The sequence below is a fragment of the Sceloporus occidentalis genome, unplaced genomic scaffold, assembly GCF_023333645.1.
Source record: "Sceloporus occidentalis isolate IW3139 unplaced genomic scaffold, rSceOcc1.0.p SCAF_9, whole genome shotgun sequence".
In the NCBI taxonomy this organism is placed as follows: Eukaryota; Metazoa; Chordata; class Lepidosauria; order Squamata; family Phrynosomatidae; genus Sceloporus; species Sceloporus occidentalis.
Genome location: NW_028316989.1, coordinates 2768719 through 2784149, shown reverse-complemented (window position 1 = coordinate 2784149; position 15431 = coordinate 2768719). Strand labels below are relative to the sequence as shown.

The following is a 15431-nucleotide window of genomic DNA, read 5'->3' as shown; positions in this document are numbered from 1 at the left end:
GTAGAGATGGGGAAGGGAATACTCACTTCCGTGGCCACATTTTGGTTGGCGCCATTCTCTAGCAAGAACTTGACAACTTCCAGGTGGTTCTCCTGTGCTGCCATATACAGGGGCGTGAAGCCTTTCTGCAATCATAGATTCAACACTGTTACTTCCAAATGCATGCAAAAATAACCACAGCTGCAGCAGATCAGGGAGAGATACAAGATGCAAAGGACCACTTTGCTGTGATGAAGGTGGGGGAGATCTGTGAAGATTACACAGAAGCAATGGCCCTTTAGATATAATAAATAAGCCCTATTTCTGAGTCTTTCTTGTCTTGTCACAGTCCCATGTAAACATCGGATACCATATATGTGTTATGAAGGTAGGAGCAGGCTGTGTTATCAAGAGCTGTTGGATTTTATGGGAAGATGGCTGGAATATGAAACAAAATGAGGGGATTGTAGTCATTGTAGTCTTCTCTCCGGCTTACAAGCACTTAATGATCAGAATCCTGCCGATGAACTCTAGTGATGTCAGAAAAGAAAAGGCTGCAGCAGCCGCAATGGAAGCCAAGCATTGGAGAAAGAGGCTTCTCAGGGCTGCCAGATTTTGCCAGCTGCCAACACTGTGCAACCCTGGGGGGAAAGTGCAACTTCTGGCATAGTGCAGCAACAGGATTCTGGCCCATATATAAAGCATAACCTCTGGGGACACTGTTAGGTTGGAAAGAAATGTGTTTCTAGATGGCCCAGCCTTCAATGGCAAGGGAACCTAATAGGATATGAGTGAAACATATCCTCTTCATTTCAGCGAGGGTTATATGCAGAGCAGCTGTACAGAAGATTATGCCTTGGATTAATAGTATAGGAAAGGGGAGAAGTGGGGTGACGTTTTGTTTTTATAACACAGATACAGCAAAATCACAAAACCTTGAGTGGTCTTGCAACCATCTAGAACATGATAGGAACTATTGTTGGGTCAGGGAGAGGATTAGGACAAGGAAAGCATTTCCAAAGCAAGGCAAAATTTGGAAAAGGAAGGCTGGCTATGAATGCAGAAAATGTACACGTGATTTTTCTGCATTTTTGATGCACTCCAGCATCTATTCATTCCTGCTTAACAAAGAGGAATGGAACGACCAAGGAAGGAGACTAAATATGCACACCTAACGCAAAGCAGGAGTGCATACGTTCAAGCAAATCACCAGCTGTTTACTCACCTGCTAAGCAAAAGTATCTCCAGATTATGTGGAGCACGTTCCTAATAACAGCCCTCCCACCATCACCAAAAAGAAAAAACAACTTGGTTTCATGTTTACGCAGCCCAAATCAAGCCCACTCCGTCTCCCTCCTTTCAGAAAAGGATTCAAAAGTGCAAACTGCAAACAGGATCAAAAAAGAGAAAGGGAGCTGTTTCCCTGCTGATCTCAACCAGAATGACTGACACCAGTCTAGTCCTGAAAACAGAGCCTTTGCCCTCTAGGCTCCCTAGGCTTGTCATTCTGCATTCTGCCCCTCTGCCTCAATGCTTCCCTACCCTATTCCTCTCTGTCTCCCCAGCATTTATTTGACCTTCAGATACCTACTTACATAACCCAAATACATGCGAACAGACTGTCACAGGCAAGCTGTGCAACCTCACAGCCAGCAGGGGACTCTGGAGCGAGCAGAGAGCCTCTAATAGGCAGCGCAACGCTCGCCCCCCTTGCGACAGATGAGCTCCTGGGGATGTGTCTCCCCACCATCACAATTGCAAAACGCACACCCAGAGCTACGCTGGAGCAGGTCACTTGCGGATGGTTGGCAGAAAAAGAGTGATCCTAACAAACATAACGGGGAACCAGAGCTACTTGCCAACATCTAACACAATGCAAATGAAGGGACTCTGGATCTTTTGTTGTCGTTGTTGTGTGCCTGTTTCCAACTTATGGCAACCCTATCATGGGGTTTCCTTGGCAAGTTTCTTCAGAGGGGGGTTGCCATTGCCATCCTCTAGGGCTGAGAGACTATATGACTTGCTCAGGGTCATCCAGTGGGTTTACATGAACAAGCTGGGATTTGAACCCTGGTCTCCAGAGTCATAGTCCAATGCTCAAACCGCTACACCATGCTGGGTCTCGAGACCTTAAATGCCTTCAAATGTGCCGGTTTTGCCCAATCCACATATAGTTTTTGTGAGGGGAGGCCCAGATAGACTGAAGCCTAACGGATATTTAATTTGAGTGCAAGCTCTATATAAGGCTATATATAAGGCTCTCTGTATAAGACTGCTTCCCTTAAAAGTAAATACAGGTTGAGTCTACCTTATCTGAAATGCTGAAGCATCTGGGAGTTCAGCTTTTTGCAGCTTTTTCAATATTTGCACATACACAGTGAGATACCTTGGAGATGGGACCGAAGTCTAAACATGAAATTCATTTAGGTTTCATAGACACATGTTATCCACATTTCTGTCATGTTTGCTAAAAGGCTGATTTAGTTGACAAGGACTAATTTTAATTTGTAGATCTGACAGCTAAAGTTTTTAAAAAGCATGTTTTAATAGCCTAATTCAGTTTCAGTGTGAGACTGCAACTGGGAGTAGAAAGAGGCGCTATTACCAGCCTCTGACTTCCCCTGAACCCTTTGGGATCTTTGCCAGTGAAGGTGAAAGAAGTTTTACTAACAGGAAACTTTATAACTGCAAAAACAAAACCAAGTTTTGTTTCTGCCAAACAAAACTTGCCCCTTTTTAAACAGCGACAACACTTCCATGCCAGCATCCTCTGAAGATGCCAACCACAGATGCAGGCGAAACATCAGAAACAAACTCTTCTAGAACATGGCCACATGGCCTGAAAAACCCACAAAAAACCTACTTTATTGTTATTTCTGTTGCAGTAGACTAACAGGGCTACATCCCTGGAAATGTCTGTGAATACAATTGAGTGATTAACTGGTTAAAAGACCAGTAAGTAACCAACTACAGATCATTTAAATGACTCAAAGCACAGGAGCACTTGCCAATGTATTTCACACTACCCTGGTGGAGATGTGGAAAGATCTCTTTACAAAGCATTGGAAAAGCTAGTGGGTGGTTGGACTACAACTCTCAAATATCCTAGCTAACCAGCCTCTTATTCTGCAATCTGGAAGCCATAAATGGCCCGCCCTGCAGGGAGAGGAGCAACTCACCTGTGACTGTGCATTGACATTGGCCCCAAAGTTCACCAATTCTCGTACCACATCTTCTTGTCCTGCAAGGGCAGCGATGTGCAGTGCTGTGTTCCCTTTCTGTAATGTTCATGCAGGACACAAAGAAAAAATGTGGTGTAAGTTCAGAGGAGGGAAACATCGTCTTTTGAAAAATTGTGGGTCTACAAATTCAGAACAGCAGCTACTAATTTGTTCTCAAAGTATGCCTCTGTGCTACAGGTCACTTCCATAAGCCTTTGCAGCAGAAGAGAAACACATACAATGAATGAATGACACTTTAATGACCATAGCGTTTTCTCCAACAGAAAAACCCTGGGAAACATTAAGTGCTGGAAATGCCTTTATTGACCTCCCTATCAAACTGCATGAACCCAAGGTTCCCTAAGGAGAAGTACAAAGCATTAATTCTGTAGTGCAGATATGCTTTCAGCCTCTAAGGATTAATATTTGTTTTTTTAAATGCGTTGCTTTATGGCGGAAACAAGATTCCCATCTGCACCCGTGGTTAGCCACTCATTCATCCATTCCTATTAACATATCTTGTAAACCACACAATTAGGAGTAACCAGCAGTGTTTAATAGTGACTGTAAGCAAGGCAGTCACAATTACCATTCTTTTCTAGGACACGTCCTACGTTTCAGCTGTTTGCCCCTCTCCCTTGGTACAATATTAGATTTTGTTGTTGTTGTTGTTATCCACCTTCGAATCAATCTCAACCCATTGCGACTCCCTATGCTCCATTGCTCTGTTCAGGTCCTGCAAATTGATACCTGGGCCTCCTTAATAGAGTCCATCCATCTAGTATGTGGCCTTCCTCTCTTTCTGCTTCCCTCCACCTTTCCTAGCATTATTGTTTTTTCCAATGATTCATGCCTTCTCATGATGTGGCCAAAGTACGACAGCCTCAGTCTAGTCATCTTGGTTTCCAGAAAGATTTCTGGCTTGATCTGCTCTTGGATGCATTTTACTTCTTGGCTGTCCATGGTAACCTCAGCACTCTTCTCCAGCTTCACATCTCAAATGAATTAATTTTCTTCTTCTACACTTTGTTAACTGTCCAGATCACACATCCACACATAGTAATAGGGAATACAATGGCTTATACAATTCTAACATTGGTGGTCAGTTGTATGTCTTTACATTTTAGGGTATTTTCTAGTTCTCTCATAGCCGCCCTCCCCATTCTTAGTCTTCTTATGATTTCTTGACTGCAGTCCCCGCTCCGATCAATATCTGACCCCAGGTATGAGAATTCTTTTACTATTCCTATTTCCTCATTGTCTAAGTTGAATTTGTGGAAATTCTCTGTGGTCGTTATTTTTGGGGGGTTTTATGTTCAGCAAAAAGATAGCATTCCTGTTTCAGGTGCATGGGATCCTTACCTTCGTGGTGGTCTCCAGGACAATCTCCTTGTGCAGCAGCTCAGCTACCATCTTGACATGGCCCTCCTTGGAGGCCAGGTGCAAAGCATTTAAGCCATTCTAGAAAAAGGAGAGGATACATTAGATCATGGTTAGTGACTACAGGACAACCTGTGGGCCTTGCCATTCAGCCACAGAACAATACACAGATTAACATTTGAATCACCTCCTCTCAACCAACAGTATGTATGTATGTATGTATGTATGTATGTATGTATATACCCATATACATCCAACTCTCTTCCATGCCAGCATTCTCTGAAGATGCCAGCCACAGATGCCAGCCATGGAAAACCACCTTGGGGAAGTCACACTCTCTCGCCCTCAGAGGAAGGCAAAAGCACCCCCCCCCCAAACAAATATTGCCAAGAAAATTGCCATAAGTCCAAAACAACTTGAAGGAATGTGACAACAATAATACAGGCACATTTGCCCATTTTACAGATGGGGAATGCTGTGGCTGAGTTTAGTGCAAAGAATCACCCATGACTTGGTACTGTAATCTAGAACAAAGAAAAACAAATATCCCACATGCTGAGATTTCTAAATGATTTTGTACAGTATTCAGAATTGACTTGAAGGCATACAGTAACAAAATCCAATGACCAAGCATCACTGTGGATCAAGCCTGAACTCTCAGTAGTATCTAAAAACTCTAGCCACAATCCTGGGAGCGCAAGGCATGTTGATGGCAGGAGATTTTGGAGATTTCTCATCCATAGGGTTGCCATAATTCAAAGCTTAATGGATGGCACATAACAGCAGCAAGTATGAGCCATAGTTGCAGAGCAGAGTTAATGTTCATATCAGTTTCAAACAACTTTGCCTACATGTCTATTTGTCCCAAATGATCCCCAAACACCTATGCAATCTTACAGCACTGAAGCAGTCCCCCCACCTCCAGAAAGCAACCACAAGTGCTCTATATTCTTATTCACACACAAACATTTCTTGTTTCCTTTCAGCCAGACATGGGCATCCAAAACTAATTGCAGGTTTTTTCTTTCTCTATTGTTGAGCATCTGAAGTGGCGTATGACAGATGGAAGATGCAAATGCGTGATCTCTGACGGTGGTGAGGAAGAGGAGGAGGAGATGGATGGAACCAAAGCTGGTGAAGATGACGACGGTGATGACCGGATGGTATGCAAGAGGCCTCAATCGACTGTGTGCGAGAATACAGGGCTTGTGGGCCAGGTCTGACCACACGCATCCCTCTTTTATCTCATACAGGACACGTGAGGTTGGACCTTGACCACAAGTGTGATATTCCCCAGGATGGAAAAGACAAAGATGTGATCATGGGAGGATGGTACAAAGGCAACCAGGTCTTCACAGAGCAAATTCCAGAACTTCCCACGACTGGTAGGTGGTCATTCTCATGCAGGTTGCAGGGTATGATGCACAATCTGATGTAAACACAAACCATACCTCCAGCCCCAAACCTTGCATAACTTTTCCTTTATTGTCTCCTCTTCAGCACAAGCATCTCTCATTCCAGAAGCCATTTTCAACAACTTTCAGGGCTCATCTACAATCTACATGAAACAGGGTTGTGTGTATGCTGCTGAATTCAGTCACTCCAGACGCAGACACACAATAGCCATTACACAAAGCCATATGTTTTCACTCTTTGCTGCTTCTCCCATTCCCATACAACCGTTTGCCAATGTCACGTGCCTTCAAGCCAGCTCCGACGTATGACAACTCTATCATAGGACTCTCTTGGCTAGATTTCCTCAGAGGAGGTTTGCTATTGCCTTCCTCTAAAGCTGAGAGAGTGTGACTTGTGCAAGGTCACCCAGTGGGTCAACATGGCTGATCATGGATATGAACCTCAGACTCCCAGAATCTTAGGGTGCTTCTACACTGGAGAAATAATGCAGCTTGTCCTGCAAAATCCTGGGATTTGCAGTCTGGTGAGACACCAGCACTCTTTGGGAGAGAAGGCTAAAGACCTTGTAAAATGACAAATCCCAGGATTCCACAGGATGGTACTACAGCACTGAAAGTAGCATCAAACGGCATTATTTGTACAGTGTAGATGCACCCTTAGTTCAATGCTGCTCCGTCTGGGTGCTCTTTGTAACTGCTGTACTATCTAGCTATCAAGAGTTTTGAGGACTCAAAGCTTGTGACACTTGTGTGATATTTTAGCAATCCCAATAAAAGTCTTATCCAACTCTGACTTCTGAGATCAGCAGCTTTTTTATTTGTTGTTCTTATTTCTAGCCCTTACGGCTGCAAAAATACAATGAAACATCACCCGCAAGAATGGCTGCTAGGCGAGCTTTATAGGACTCAGCCAACATGACTAGTAAGGTAGAAATAGTCTTGAAATAGTCTTCAAAAGTTTGCAACATGTATATTGTGCATTTTGGTTGGCCCAATAAAAGTATCACTGCTTGGTAGATTTTTTTGGTGTTACTGGATTTGTTATATGGCTACCTCTGGATGTTTTAAAATATACACATGGTTTGCTTTGCCACTACAATAAAGGGCATCCCAAGCAACCTTTCTGGCTCAGTTAATCCTCTCCATATCCCCAACCTCACGCCAGTACTAAACCAGACTGACCTGATCTAAGAAAGCTTAGGAAGCCACTTTCTTTTTTCTAGAGAGCAAGTGGAGTTTTCGCTTGCAAAGATCTGGGTTGCTACTTTAGCTCCAAGCTCATTATAGAGAGGCAAGTAAACAATCCATCTCCTAAGAGGGCCTCAGAAGACATTAATGTGAAGCTTACCGTGATGATGTGCTGAACATAGGAGCAATAAGGACACGGGGGCCTGGCCCTATTAGGTGGAGCAACCACCGTCCTTTCAAGCCAAGGAGCAAATGAAATATTCTGGAAGAGCGCCTAATGCAACTGGAAAGCCGCAGGCTGTGTACGGGAACAGATCGATCAATTGAAACCTACAGGGCTTTTGCTAGCTCTCCGTTGCTGTGCTGAGCAAGCTATGACAACTCCCTTTGGCTCCCTCTTGGAAAGAAGCTGTGTTCAGACCCATCATAACCCTTAGAAATTAAAGCAATTTCATATCCCAGAACCAAAGCGAGTCACTGAAGCTAAAACATGTGAGATTTCGGAGTAGAGACCTAAACATCCCTATGTTCTGGGGGCTCAGGCATACCCTTTCCTGTGAAACCTAGGCCTGATAGTTTTACTACTACAAAAATAAGTCTCCCCTTTATTTATTATTCTCCTTCTTCCAGTGTTCTTTCCCTTATGTGCCATTTCAGATTGTAAATGCCTTAGGGCAGGGATCTGTTGTCTTGATTTTGTAACAAAGGCCCTTGTACCCAAGAGGTATTGTATAAACAAAGCAAACCCACAAACCAACACCTTGCAGAGGCAGGGCATGCCAAGGGAAAACTCTAGGAGTTTGGAGAAGTAACCGTTTTTGGACCACAACTATCCCAATCCTCTATTGGTTGACATTTAGGAAGCTCTAGTCCAAAAAAGATAATACTTACAAACTCAAAGGACCCTCATGATGCCTTTGTGGTGGTTTAAACAAATAGTAGTGCTTAGGTTTTTGTGGGGTTTGGGGGCTATGTGGCCATGTTCTAGAACAGTTTATTCCTGACAATTCGCCAGCATCTGTGGCTTCAGAGAAGCATTATCTGAAGTTGCCAGCCACAGATGCTAGCAAGACTCTTTTAGAAGATGGCCACATAGCCTGAAAACCCCACAAAAAACTGGCCATGAAAGTCTTTGACTTCACAAAATAGTAGTGCTGTTATGAACCCAAAATGAACCTTGGGGTCCCAGCATATGTCTGATCTCACCATTAAGGACTAAAAGAGTTGGCCCTTGGCATCCACCGGGCTTTGGTTCCAGGATTTCCTGCGGATACCAAAATCCATGGATGTTCAACTCCCATTAAATACAATGGCAGACTAAAATGTCCCTCATTAAAAAAAATAGCAAAATCAAGTTTTGCCTTTTGGGATTTATATTTTTTGGGAATATTTTCAAGCCACAGATAGTTGGATTCATGGGTCCGACTGTAGTGCGTTAACAGTAACACTTGTTTATCAGTATTGCAGAGAGGTCTTGTAGCACCTTTGAGACTAACTGCAAGAAAGACGTTGGCAGCATGAGCTTTTGTAGACTTCAGTCTACCTTCTCAGATGCATTTGGTGATTGTTTTGTCATGTTTTAGCTTTGTTGTTGTTGTGTGTCTTCAAGTATGATGAACCTATTACAGAGTTTCCTCCGCAAGGTTTATTCAAAGGAGGTTTGCCACTGTCTTCCTCTAAGGCTAAGAGAACTCCTCTTCAGACTGCCATCCTCCACACATAGAAACTGATAAAATGGTGGACAAAAAAGCTGTGGTTGGTGCATTCCCTCCCACTGCATCTATTTAAACCATATCCATCCATGGTTAAGCAGGGCCTCCCCAATCCACCCCCCAAAAAACCAAACAAACTAGGATTGCACTGACATACCCAAGCACTTTGCTGAAATGCGAGTGCTTCTCTATAACTGCTGCTGCTGCTGCTGCTGCAGCTTCTGGAATTGTAATTTTCCAATTAGGGAGGCAATTAACTACTTTGAAAGCTCATGCTCTTTCTTTCAAAGGCGTTCCAGTGAGCCTTTTTTTTAAAGTGCAACTGTATTTGCTTTAATAAGTTCAGTAATGAAGATTAACCCGGCTCCCCTTGCAAAAGCTCCCATTCAGTCAGTTCTCTGTGTTGCATCTTCTTTTCACGCAGAGACATTTCAGCCTGAGAAAGGTATCACGCCAGCAGTGCTTTCAAAGCAAAGCAACCTTTATTCCCTCCTCTCTCTCTGCTCTTTCTCACCTACGGTGAATGGCATACAAAAACTCAATGGGAAAGGAAGCGTGTAAGGCCTGTCAGATGACATACAGCTGAGACAATGTCCACATCTCAAAGTGCACCAGAGAGAAATGCAACCCAATTAAATCTCTCCCCTCTGCACTGTCTTTCTTCTGTCCCATTGAGCTATGAGAGACCAGAAAGCGGGGCACCTTGAATAACTATTTATTTCTGATCAGTCAGGGGGAAGGAAATGCGCCCAGGAGCTGGAGGACTGCTGCTGTAGCTCCATTGCCACAAGGCCTCTTCTTCCTTTGCTTTTGGGGGCAGCGGACTGAGAGAGGGAGCATGGATGAGACCAGCGCTTTCCTATAATGAGCAACATTTCCCAATTAAGAAGGAGCAGCAGCTGCCTCCCAAACCAAGGGCCAGATCTCATATGCTCCAACTGTCCAGATTTGGCAGGGAGAGTCTGGATTATTCCTCTTTCATCCCATTTTCCCAACAGCTTTTAAAACGTCCTGGTTTCTCTGTTCATGTCCCACTTCCCTCTTTGGTCCTCAGTTGCTGCACACAGAAAGCCTTAGAGCTTTATTAAACAAACCTGGCAGTCAAATGAAAAGGTGTGAGCTGTTTGTTTTTTCTCCCTCCGTCTTATGGTTGTAAAACCATGAGAGAGGGTCATAGAAGTGTCCTGTTTGCCAAGCTGAAATAATCTGTTTGGTCAAAATGACACTTTGACAATGCTCTCCCAGGCTTTTACAACCTCAAGAGAGCGAGAGTCATGCGGAAGGAGAAGGAAAAAAAAAAAACCAGCATGTGTCTTTGTCTGCTGGGTATGTTTAATAATGTGATAAAGCTGAGAGTTAACACTGCAAAATCAGTTTGCATTCAGTTAATTCAGCAGTGGGAGGAAGAGAAGAATTTCACCCTTCCCAATAGGCTCAGGCATGTACAAACTGCTGCAGTCTTGCCTAGCTTGTGCGTTCTTCTTCATTCATAACCTTTGCCATTTTGGCCACATTCTGGTGTTGCTTGGCCATGCATTTCCCAGTTTTCATCCATGAAATACTGGAGAGTAAAGGATCCTTGAAGGATCATTGCTTCTGTGAATCTGCTTGGGAGACTGTTAGAAATTCACAAGGCTGATATTTGATTAACCTGCTTCTGACCTCCGTAGGTTTTACCATTCTCCTTGACCTTATCTCTGGGACCTTGGGCTCCTTTGGTGACACAGGAGCTGTTCCTAACCAAATGTCATCCGTTTTGGGGAAGACACATTTTATTTCTCTTTCTCTATAAGAAAATGTCTTTGTGAACTAGCTGGAACCTAGCTGAAGTTTGCATTTTTTTTCCTCCCAAAAGGCACTTGGGGACACAGCTGTCCAAAGAGGTTTGATCCTGAAAACAGATGCAGACAGGACTGTTGCTTGCTGTACTTTTTGACCAGGGTCATGTTTTCCCAGGCATCCTGAAATAACCTGCTTCAGGCAGCATTGTGAGTAAAGATGACTCAAGACATTTTGCTGCCTGAGTCAACAGAGCAAACCTCTCCACCTAAGTCAAGGTTTGACACCACTTTAACTGCCATGGCTCATTCCTATGGAATTCTGGGGTTTGTCAGAGAGCTCATGCCACAACAAACTATGAATTCCATCATTCCAGTCTCACTTCCCAATGAAACCAGTCTCGATCTGTGGCCTTGATATGTTCTTAAATTGACAAAGTTCAGAAGCATTATGCCAGTTTCTTGATCTTGACCATGCACTGATGTTGCTTGGCCATATATGTGTTCCAGTTTTCATCAGCAAAATGTTGGCGGATCTGCTTCCATAGGCCTGCCCCATGTGCCGTGTCTTGAGCTGGTCTGGCAAGCAAGAGGAATCCATCCTGTACTGCTCTGTAGGAAACCTGGCAACCATACAGTGGGCAGTTCTTGTCCAAAAATAATACCTAAAGGTCTAGATCATCTACTACCTAGTTAGTGTCTCCCAGCCTAACTGCCCCCAGTCCACATTTACTGGGCAGCAGCAGTTGTGAGCAACAGGAGTCAGTTCTCCTGTTGACATCTATGTAACAGACTGATGCTTCCACCTCCTCTACTCCAAGTAATCTCCATGCAACAGCCAAAAGCAAGATCCCTGTCACGTTTCACCTTCATACCAGATCACTTGCAGAAGGGTGGGAAAGTCTTTCAGCTGCATTCTGATTGACAGGAGAACAGAGTCTTGTTGCTTGCAATGGTTGATGCCTGGTAAAGCAGGACTGGGGAACTTTCACTGTCCCTATATATTCCCTATACTAGTGAATACAGTCAGTTATCTTTATCCATGCATCCAACCATCCACGGGTTGAAAATACAGTCAGCCCGTCATATCCATAGACTTTAAATCCACCAATTCAAGCATCTACAGCTTGAAAATATTTTAAAAACATATAAATTCCAAAAAGCAAATCTTGACTTTGCCATTTTTCACAAGGGACACCACTTAACTATACCATTGTATATAATGGGGCTTAAGCATCCATGGATTCTGGTATAAACCCCAGCAGATACCAAGGGCCCACTGTACCTAGGGATCATGTATGCCAAGCAGTCAAGAATGCGTAACTCTGGGTTCGTCATGCAAAACTGTAATTGTGAATTCTGGCTGCCATCTCAGAGCTCTGCTTCTGAACCCTTGGAAGTGAGTGCCGAGAGGCCTGTTCCAGGATCTGAGAGTTCACCAGACAAGTCTCCTGGGTGAAGACATGGAGGGAATGCCAGGGAGCCACTCTCCATGCAAACCCTTTCTTCTGCAGATCTAAGCAGACCGATGGAGTGGCTCCATTGTTCGGTGCTGCCATGGGAGCGCATCCGGATGAGCCAGGTGAGTCACTGTCAGACAGCTGCAGGCATTTCCCCTCCTTGCCTTGGAGCGCAAGCAGTGAATACCAAATGGATTTCACAAGGACACTGGCTCTGTCCTGTTTTCATCCTTCAAGGAGGGACTCCAGCTTGGCTGGCCAGAGGAAAAACCTCGTGCAGAATATTTTAAGCTTGAGAGAAAGACAGTGCAGGGGAGAGGTGTCTCTGGAATAGAATAAGAGATTTACTTGGGAGGTTACTTTTTTGTAATACATCCCCCAGAAGGCCTCAGTCATGCATAGTCATGCATCTTCTGGGGGTTACAATAAAAAAAGTAACTTCCCTGAAGTTGTACCCCCACTAAGGTTTAATATTGCAGTCTTTTTTAGATTGCAGACCACCTTGGGGTAGGGTTCTGTTCTCTCATTTTTAAGAGAACATGAACATAGAGCAGCACTATATAAACAACAAGAGCTAAGCACATCCACAAACTGACAGCTTATCCACAAATTGACAGCTAAACCTTGCAGAGACATGACATGCAAAGGAAAAACTCTCAATAGATACTGGAAAAGTTGCTTTGGAGGACACAACTTCACAGCAGTTGTGGGAGAAATAAACAGAGGTGTAACAGAGCCAGCAATCACAATAGCAAGTATATTTCTATACCGCTTATCAGCGCACTTAAGCACTCCCTAAGTGGTTTATAAAGTGTAAGCTAAGGTCTTGCAGTGTGAAGAATTAGGACTTATTAAATGGGATGATAGTGGCCTGTGCCACCCAGCACAGGCTACCATTCATTTTCAGCTTAGCTTAAATCCCCAGAGTAACGGTCAGAGATGAATATTCTCAGCAACACCAATATACTGACATGAGTTCCTCTGTTATAACGGAGAGTATGTTAGAGTGGCTTGGCTCTCAATCAGCTATTAAGACCTATTTATTCCCTAAAGACCTGCTTCTAGTAAAGAGGAAAACTTTTAGAACTCCCCCCCCCCCAAAAAAAAAAATTCAGATCGAACACACCAATGCAATTGTCTGCCTTTCTGTGGCTACACACGATAAGTGTTTGCACTTCAGAATTTACCACTCCATCACTGAGAATGAGATGCTCCGCCAATGGATTGTGTTGGTTCAGAAGAATAGCCCTGCTGGACGAGAACAACACTCCAAGTAGCCCAGTATTCCTGCCTTCAGAGGAGTTTTGCCATGGCTTTCCTCTAAGGCTGAGAGGATATGACTTGTGCAAGGTCAGCTAGAAGGGTTCCATGGCTGAATGGGGATTCAAACCTTGGTCTCTCAGAGTCCTAGTCCAACACTTTAGACCACTAGACCACAGTATATACCAATTTTTTTCCCCTTCACAAATGTATACTAAAAACAAAAAGATTCCACTTGGTGGAAGGACTTCTATCATGTTCTAAACACACCAAGGAAGAAATCCCAGGAGACCAAAAGAGAGAGGGGTGGGTGCTCTAGTACTGTGTCTCCCTTCAGCATCTCGGACCACATCAGCTGGAGAAGCGTATAGTTCCAAGTGTCAAACCTAACTGCATTTCAGGGGCAGATGAAGATCTGTGAACGGCTCAGTCCAAATCATCCCAAAAAGTGTCGAATGGAGAATGCGGGGCCACCAGTAAAGAGTTCAAGAGCCTACCTGGTTGCAGGTGTTAATATCCACTCCGTTCCTCAAGTGGTCCAGAGCCTTGTCCAGGTTCCCAGATCGCGCTGCCCGAAGGAAGCTTGTTGCGGCATCGGCCTTGGAGAGAGAAGCAAAAAGGATCAACAATTGGATCATGCTATCCTTATCTAGTTCTTCTTGGAAAAGCAAGAGCACTCAGAACCTTAAAAAGTTAAAGACATCCTAAAGAAAACAGCACTGATACAACCAAGTAGTTCCCAACGGCCCAAAGCCTCCTCCCAAGCTTTCTGGACACTTGAACTGAGAGCAGCAACATCTTAATGCTGGCTTGTGACTAACATTGTCATAATTTATTTTCCCTCCTGTATGATTTTTAACACCTTTGCCTGATGAAGAAACCAATGGAGCTTTGAAAGCTTGCAGCAGGTATTTTGTGCATTTTGGTTGGACAATAAAGGTATCACTGTTTTGTGGATTTGGGATGTTATTGTACTTTGCTACATTTCCCCTGGATATGCTTTTTGGGAGTAAATTGATGCTCCCGGAGACCCTTCCACCTCCTCTCTTCCCATCCCCTTATTCTCTCACTTCAACTAAACTAGCTTAGTCCTGTGTTAGTTTAGCATCCTTAAAGAGCTCTCCTATCTTTAACAGAATTCTTACACTAAAGCCTTAGTTTGTTTCTTTAGCCATTGCGTGTCTTTACTCCTCACATAGAATTACTACCCACCACACATGTATAACCGCTAACTGTCCCAATTTGGCTGGGACAGTCCCAATTAATCCTCTGTCATCCCACTTTTTCAGCTGCTTTTAAAATGTCCCAGTTTAAAGACAATTCAAGACATTAAAGCCAACCTGGAAGCTTTTACTGCAACATTGGTTCTGTACCCACTAGACTGACTGACACTGCATTTGGGGGTCCAACTGTGGGATCCCTTGCACCAATATGAATTTGCCCATTATACAATAATCCCCAGTTCGGTAACTGTAATGATTTGGTCCACTTTCATGCCATCCAAAACTTGCTTTCTGAAATTAGCATCCCTTCCTAATTCTAGGGCTGGCCCTCCACAGTCCTCCACATTTGCAGGGATGCAGCCTGAAAAGCAGAGAATTCACTTACTATATTCACTTACAAAATATCGATTGACCCATCTACCTAACCTTCTGTTTTCCTTTCTATTGTACTATTTCTGCAGTTGATGGAAAGAATAAAGCATTATGATGTCCACTGGGGCTTCTCAGCTCAATACTTCTTGACTACAGGCTGCCAGAGAGACAGGTAGTATTACCTGCTAACTCATGTCATGAAAGTGGGGAAGGAAGAGTGGGGTGTCTTGAGTTTGCATACATGGACGTACATGTGATTAAAGAATGTCTAGAAATGATATTTCTAGATATTCTTTAATCAATCACATGTACGCCCGTGAATGATTTTTCTAGATCTCTCTAGATCATTTGTGGGCAAATTCAACAGTTCCAGGAGTCCATTATTTCCTTTTGTAATGCTTCATGTTTCATGCTGCACCCTACTGCCATACCTTTACAAATTT

At 43.7% G+C, this 15431-nt stretch overlaps 1 protein-coding gene across 8 annotated transcripts in view; it reads right to left on the bottom strand.

Annotated features, from left to right (window-relative positions):
• ANK1 (ankyrin 1) overlaps window positions 1-15431 on the bottom strand; it is a 114450-nt gene that overhangs the window by 49002 nt on the left and 50017 nt on the right. For 7 of the 8 annotated variants that reach the window (XM_089538655.1, XM_089538656.1, XM_089538657.1 and 4 more), the window contains 4 exons: window positions 13891-13992; window positions 4563-4661; window positions 3159-3257; window positions 27-125 (listed from right to left, as the gene is read on the bottom strand). In XM_089538655.1, the coding sequence (XP_089394781.1) occupies window positions 27-125; window positions 3159-3257; window positions 4563-4661; window positions 13891-13992 (399 nt within the window). Of the gene's footprint in view, window positions 1-26; window positions 126-1204; window positions 1572-3158; window positions 3258-4562; window positions 4662-13890; window positions 13993-15431 lie in introns of those variants that run through there. The other variant, XM_089538663.1, reaches the window with a different exon arrangement.